This window comes from Hipposideros armiger, unplaced genomic scaffold (genome assembly GCF_001890085.2).
Source record: "Hipposideros armiger isolate ML-2016 unplaced genomic scaffold, ASM189008v1 scaffold_242, whole genome shotgun sequence".
In the NCBI taxonomy this organism is placed as follows: domain Eukaryota; kingdom Metazoa; phylum Chordata; class Mammalia; order Chiroptera; family Hipposideridae; genus Hipposideros; species Hipposideros armiger.
The window spans coordinates 2,004,488-2,011,551 of record NW_017731592.1 but is presented as its reverse complement, the minus strand read 5'-3'; the positions used below and the strand labels follow the sequence as shown (position 1 = coordinate 2,011,551).

Genomic DNA, 7,064 nt, shown 5'->3' with positions numbered 1-7,064 from the left:
GGCGGCGCGGGCGGCGCGCACGCACGACGCGCGCACGTCGGGCTCAGAGCCGCGGACCACGGCCCCGCCCGGTTCGCCCGGCCCTAGCTTTGTTGGTGTCCGAGGCTCGGCTTTTCGCAGCGTTTTAGGGCGGCAGCTTCTCCCACTGCGTCCTCCCCGCGGTCCCTTTGGCCCACCCTGAGGCTCAGGAGCCTAGCCCACCCTCAGCCGCTGCTCGGTTCTTGACAACCTTTGCTCCCGGAGAAGGCCTTTGCCTGGCATCTGGGAGAACCTCGCCCAGGGCGGCCCGCCACAGGACCTGGCTCCGACCTGAGAGTGACCGAGGAAGGGACTGAAGTTCAGACAGAGGGTGGAGGCGGAGAGTTGTTTCACAAGCAGCCCTAGAGAACGTCTATCCTAACCTTGTGCGAGGGACTCTTGGTGGGACATGGGGCGTGAGGCCTCCTCTGGCTAGAGCTTGGGGTTGGCAGCCAGCAAGGTAGCAGGGTCACTTGGCTGGCAAGAACCATTGAGGGCCGCCAGCCAGCCACCAAATGGGGGTGCCCTCCCATACACCTATCCCAGCAAAGAAACTGCAGTAGAGAGCCCCCCTGGGTCTGGGGCGGCCACATTTTCCCAGAATTCAAGGGACTGATGTGGGCACATGCGGAAATGAAGGAGGCCACATAGCCTTCAAATGACCTGATTTAAGTTTTAGCAACTGCTTAGCCCCTCTTTTTCCTCCTTTCCAGGCAGTCACCTATGGAGTGGGGGAACTGGAGGCAGGGAAGCAAAAACGGTGCCCTTCAAGCTTTTGTCCTTTCCAGAAACTAGAAGGGGTGGGGGAGGCCTGTAACGGGTGGACTTCTCCCTTCAGGTCTTCAGACATGGCTGTCCACTCCTTCCCTGTCCCCACAGCTCTTCCTGCAGACTCTTTTTTCCTGAGGATCCTATTAAGATCGTCCGGGGCCGAGGGCAATACATGTATGATGAACAGGGGGCGGAATACATCGATTGCATCAACAATGTGGCTCACGGTCAGTACCATCCCTCAGTTTAGGCAGGGCAGGAGAGGAGGCCGAGGCTGTGAACCCGGCCCAAGGGTGATTGACAGGTGCAGAGAACTTGGGTTGAGTAGAACAGAGGAGGGACAGTCTCTGGTGTAACTGTAGAAGTTTCCAAGTGGGAGCTATGCTAAACCCGGCAGGAATCAGAGAGCAGCTGTCAGCCCAGCCATGACCAGCAAAGCAGCAGGGCCCTGGCCAAGTGCTGGGGGCCATGGCAAGGCTTCAGCCCCAGTGACCATCTCAGGTCCTGGGCGAGGCAACTAAAGGAGGAATTCAGTTATCCAGATGGAGCCGCCAGAGCGATGGAAAACGATTATGTGACTCAGCAGGACCTTGGAGTTTAATAAAGTAGAGGCTAAAAGCAGGAATTCTAGTCCCAGACTGCCTGGGTTCATACCCCCATCCTTTATTTACTAACTTGGTAACCTTGGGCAAGTTACTTAATTCTCTGTGCCTCAGTTTGCTCATCTGCAAAATAGACATAATAACAGGTACCCACTTCAAGGTATTTCAGAAGATTAAGTGAGTTAATTCATGTAATTTGCTTTGAGTGTGCCTGGGATCAGGCACACATTGGGTGAGCTCCCAGTACATGTTCGCTGTTAGTATAATCTCTGGCCACTGGCACTCATTACCCCCAGCCCCCACTGACTAGTGAGATCAAGCCTGCTGACAGATACCCCCAACCCCCTTCATACCCCAAAACACCCCCCACCAAAGATGGGTTTCTAGATAGGGTTTCTGCCAGATAACTTTTTCTTTTGCCAGAGTCACAGGTCTTTCTAGGTCTTGCTAGACCTTTCCAGGTCTCCCTTTCCAGAACTAGCATCTCTGTCTCCCCTTCTGTCTTCAGACTTCCCTCTTTCCTCTCCACCCTTCCTTCTGGCCGGGTTTACAGATTGGGTCTAGGGGAGGCCCGGTGGGATTGGCTGAGTAGAGCCAGCTGTGTGATGGAGGTGGCCTTCTTCCAGTTGGGCACTGCCACCCTTTCGTGGTCCAAGCAGCACACGAACAGAACCAGGTGCTCAACACCAACAGCCGATACCTGCACGACAACATCGTGGATTATGCACAGAGGCTGTCTGAGACCCTGCCGGAGAAGCTCTGTGTGTTTTACTTCCTGAATTCTGGGTGAGTGCACTGCAGCTGGCACCAGCAAGAGAGTAAGAAGACAACAAAGGGAAGTGTTCACATGTGTGCGTTGTGGTGTAGCCGACCAAGTGTGGACTAGGGGAGAGGTAGCCCTCACTGCGCGGGTGCCTGGGCTTCCCAGCCGTAGACCCTGGTGCTTACTCGGTCGGACCCAGTGTCCTGGTCTCTTAGTAAGGGATGCCATTACCTCCCTTCCAGGGTGCTTGTTGGGGTTTAGCGAAGTGATGTGTTCCTTTATTACTGTCTCACCTCAGGCTGCCATAACAAAACACCACAGACTAGGAGGCTTAAACAGCAGACATTGAATTTCTCACAGTTCTGGAGGCCAGATCCAAGATCAAGGTGTCAGCAGGGTTGGCTTCTTTGAGGTCTCTCTCTTTGGTTTGCAGAAGGCCACCTTCTTGCTCTCTTCATGTGGTCTTTCCTCTGTGCGCATCATCCCCTGGTATCTCTGTGTCTAAATTTCCTCTTCTTATAAGGACATCACTCAGGTTAAATGACTGCCTATCCTGACGGCCTCGTTTTAACCTAATCACCTCTTTAAAGGCCCTGTCTCCAAATACAGTCACATTCTGAGAATTGGTGGTTAGGGCTTCAAAGTATGACTTGTGCGGGACACAATTCAGCCCATAGCACCTCCTTATCTAAAGTAGGGCCCCATCTGGTTCTCTTGGGGCACTCATCAAACTGATCATTCTTTGATTTTATTGGCTTTCATGGCACATACTAGAATATAAGCTCCAGGAAGCTCAGGGCCTGTCTGTTGTACTTACTATTTTTGCCTCCAGCTCTAGCACACATAAGGCATTTGAAAAATTTGTACCAAATGACTAACAAATGATGTCCTGAATCTTCTTGCTGCTCATAGGCCTCCGCCTTCCCTTGGGTATCCCTGTAGGAAGCTGGTCTCCAGGAGGAAAAGCCCTTGGACAGCTGTCTGAGCAGTGCCCACCTTTTCTGTTATAGGTCTGAAGCCAATGACCTAGCCCTGAGGCTGGCCCGTCAGTACACAGGACACTGGGACGTAGTCGTCTTAGATCAGTAAGTGCTGTTCCCAGAATCCTGGGCCTGCCGCTTACTGAGGATTAGCAAGGCTCTGACTTTCGGTACCTTGGGCAGGAAGGATGAGGGGCCATGGATACAGAGACACTCCACACACACACCAGGGACTCTTTCCCCAGGTCTCTTCTGGGAGGGCAGCTTCTGGCGGCAGAAAAAGCTTTGGGAGGGGGTGAGTGTTGTGTTGGTCCCACATTTGAGGTATTAAAACTGTTTTGACAGTGGCTCCCATGTATTAAGTATCTGTTGTACAAGGCCCAGGCCCAGAGTTAGAGCCTGAGCACATTTCAGATTCATTACAACACTAAGGAGAAGACCCCCCACTTTACAGAAGACAGAACTGACCCCACAGAGCCTGATTAGCCACCGTTACACAGCCACTAAGCAGCCTCGCGGGAAGTCCTGCTGAGTCCACGGCCTGTGGTTGTTCCCAGCCGGAGGACCCGGGGGGCTGTGTCAGAAAGCTTTGTCTTCCCTGTGTGTCTCCTGAGGTGGGTAGAGAGTTGTCAAGTCCAGGCCAGGCACACGTGCCACCTGGGCCTGAGCCCACCCTCCCTTTTCCTCCCCAGTGCTTATCACGGTCACTTGAGCTCCCTGATTGACATCAGTCCCTACAAGTTCCGCGACCTGGATGGCCAGAAGGAGTGGGTCCATGTGGTATGCACAGCCCAAGGGGGTCCCAGGTCGGTGCCCGCCCCCAGCCTGGATGACACAGCACTGTCATTCCACACAGGCACCTCTCCCGGACATCTACCGAGGCCCCTACCGGGAGGACCACCCCAATCCAGCTGAGGCCTATGCCAGTGAGGTGAAGCGCATGCTCAGCAGCGCACAGGAGCAGGGCAGGAAGGTAACCACATCCGCACAGGTCCAGTCCAGGAAACAGTCACCAGCCAGTGCTAGAGACTGGGAATGCTAAGAGACTCAGAACCTGGGAATCTTGGGGGGGGGGGGGGGTCATTGTTCATCAGAGTTTAGGTAGAGATGTATCCTGGGCATTACAGGAGTCCCAGGGCCCAGGCTGGACTCATGTGGGTGTGGGGAGGGTCCTTGGAGGAGGTGCTGCCTGATTTTAGTAATATAATGTGAGTAGGACTTAGCCACTCAAGGTGGGGTGGGGAGTAGAAGAGGAAAGGCATCCTGAACAGAGGGGCAGCCTGTGTGGACATGAGGAACCACGTGAGTGTGGGGCCAGGCTGAGCGGGCAGGAGATGAGCCTGCAGAGGCAGGCAGGCCATGTGCCAGAGGCCCGCAGCAGCCCTGCTGAGGGCCTGGAGGCCATGGTGAACCTTTGAAGGGTTGTCAGAGGGAGGGTAATAGACCAGGGGTGCACTTGAATGGGGCCAGCCCGAGGGTAAATGAGCAATGGGGGGGGGGGCCCCAACCCAGGGCAGTGTAGTAGAGACAGAGGGCAGGAAGATGTGTCATACCCCGGAAGAGCAGCGGCTCGCTGGCAGGCCTCACAAGGAGTGACAGCCGAACTCAGGGTATATGGTGAAGATAGGCAAGCTACGAGGCCAGATCAGGGAAACCTGGCCTATGAGTTCCTGTGCTCTGCACCCACTTATGTAAAGGCAGAAAAGAGACTGCTCTGGTGGCAGCAAGGGTGGGGAACCGGTTTTTCACCCCATTGGCCTTTCCTTCATCCCGGCAGCAGCCACTGAAGCAACTCCAAGGCACAACAGTTTGGAAGTCATTGCTGTAAGCAAAAGGGGTCATGGAAGGGCTTTAAATAAGACAGCCACGAGCTCAGTGTCTGGATTAAGGCAATCACTCTGGTGACCAGGGAGGATGCACTGAAAGAGGCATCCAGTTCAAAGGCACCTGCAGGAAGCCAAGGCAGAAACTGGCAGATCTGCGGGGAGACAGGAGTGTGTAGGTGGGTGGGAAGGAGTGGGTGCAGAGGTGGTGCAGAGGTGGTATACAGGGTGTGGAGGAGGGGCTGGCTCAGGGATGGCAGTCACCACATGGGGGCAGTGAAGGAATGGGGTTATGGAGGAGAACTTGGATTTCATCTGGGACATGCTGAGTACAGGGATCTGGAGGCATCCAGGTCTTAAGAGTTGGTTTGAGGCCTGAAAGAAAATTGAGTCAGACCCTCAGATCTGATGTGGAGCCCAAGTGGAAGACACAGTTATGAGGGTAACTCGTCCTGCGTCGAGCCAGCATTAGCAGGACTCTCTTAGCTGCCACTCAGCACTTCCACGGCAGTGTGCCTAACGTCCTGTCTCATCCACAGATTGCTGCGTTCTTCGCTGAGTCTCTGCCCAGTGTGGGAGGGCAGGTCATCCCCCCTGCTGGCTACTTCCCGAAAGTGGCAGAGTAAGTAGGTGGGCGGGGCTGCCCCAGGGAGGCCGAGCTGTAATAGGGTTTCCCAACCTTTGTTCCAAATTCCAACTTCAGCCTCACCTGTTTGCCAGATTTTTCAAAGACCCTGAAGAGATAGTGGCCCCTAGAAGGCCAGCCATCTGCCAAAGGCAGAGCCAGGATTCAGAGTCCCAAGACCTGCCTGCTCCTGCTCTAATCCCTCTCACCATTGCCATCCTTCAGCCGTCTGTCCTCTGCTACAGGCACATCCGCAAGGCCGGAGGGGTCTTCATCGCGGACGAGATTCAAGTGGGCTTTGGCCGAGTAGGCAAGCACTTCTGGGCCTTCCAGCTGCAAGGGGAAGACTTTGTCCCCGACATTGTCACCATGGGCAAGTCCATTGGCAATGGCCACCCTGTAGCCTGCGTGGCCACAACCCAAGCTGTAGCGAGGGCATTTGAAGCCACCGGCGTCGAGTACTTCAACACAGTGAGTGAAGGTTCGGGGCCCAGGAACCACCCTGCATTCCCCAGACAGCCCACTTGTCCTTCATGAGCAAAGGCACAGGCCTGGCACTGTGCCACCAAAGACTTAAGATGCTGTCAGGGTGGGGAGGAGGCTATTACACTAGGTCAGAGGAGGAAAAAAAACACACAAAACCTCTTTAAAAATTAGCATCAATCCAAAAGCTGTCGCAGGAGATCATGCCTCGTAAAATATGTAGCAAGAATACAAGAGGCCCTCTCTCCTTCCAGCAGAAGCTGCCTCCTGTTGTGCAAGGCCCTGTGCTAAGAGCAGACTAAGACACATGAGGAGCTGTCACTGATGCATGGTCTAGGATTAGAGTTCAGGCTGGAGGAGGGAAGGGCTCCCTGACCTTGGGCTGCAGGGTCAAGAGCTTGCCCTAAGTGGAGTGGGTCCTCAAGTTGCAGGAGAAGCATGTTCGATGGCACCAAGAGCACAGTTGTATGGTGGGTGAGGGGAGCATTGTCACCAGGGGCCCCATCGTAAAGAGCCGAGGAGTCTGGACTGATCCTGAGGGCAGTGAGGAACCATGGGAAGGTTTCAATCGGGGAGAGACGGGATCTGAAATACACTTTAGAAGGATCTCTGGCAATCAGTGTGGAGAAAGGACTGGAGTAGGTAACCAGTCCAGGCAAGAGAGGAGGAGGCCCAAATCTGGGCACAGGCCACAGGTAAGAACTGGGAGGGAAAGAGAGTTGAGGAGAGGAAGAACTCACTTTGACTTCCCCAAAAAGGAGTCGGTTTGAATTGGGGCCTGAAACATATCATGCTTTGACAAGATGGTCGGGATTTGGCAGAGATCATTAAGGGCAAGGGCTGGGACTCTCGGCAAACTGTCACTCTCTGCCCAGGTGAGCTTGTGCCCTAGATATGCCATCTCTTTGTCCTACTTGAAGTGCACATAGATTATGTCATCCCTGGTTCATGAAGGACTTGTCATCTGTTCCTGCATAGCCCGCTTTTTTTTTTTTTTTT

The 7,064-nt window shown here is 54.3% G+C and overlaps 1 protein-coding gene across 5 annotated transcripts in view; it reads left to right on the top strand.

The window, feature by feature from the left end:
• Window positions 1–65: 65 nt before the first annotated feature.
• The window catches only part of PHYKPL (5-phosphohydroxy-L-lysine phospho-lyase), a 25,690-nt gene continuing 18,691 nt past the window's right edge, over window positions 66–7,064 (top strand). For 2 of the 5 annotated variants that reach the window (XM_019655623.1, XM_019655621.1), the window contains exons 1-7: window positions 68–1,016; window positions 2,018–2,177; window positions 3,165–3,239; window positions 3,827–3,914; window positions 3,991–4,107; window positions 5,497–5,579; window positions 5,828–6,053. In XM_019655623.1, the coding sequence (XP_019511168.1) occupies window positions 962–1,016; window positions 2,018–2,177; window positions 3,165–3,239; window positions 3,827–3,914; window positions 3,991–4,107; window positions 5,497–5,579; window positions 5,828–6,053 (804 nt within the window). In that variant the 5' untranslated portion in view covers window positions 68–961. Of the gene's footprint in view, window positions 1,017–2,017; window positions 2,178–3,164; window positions 3,240–3,826; window positions 3,915–3,990; window positions 4,108–5,496; window positions 5,580–5,827; window positions 6,054–7,064 lie in introns of all 5 variants that reach the window. The other 3 variants (XM_019655622.1, XM_019655625.1, XM_019655624.1) reach the window with 3 other exon arrangements.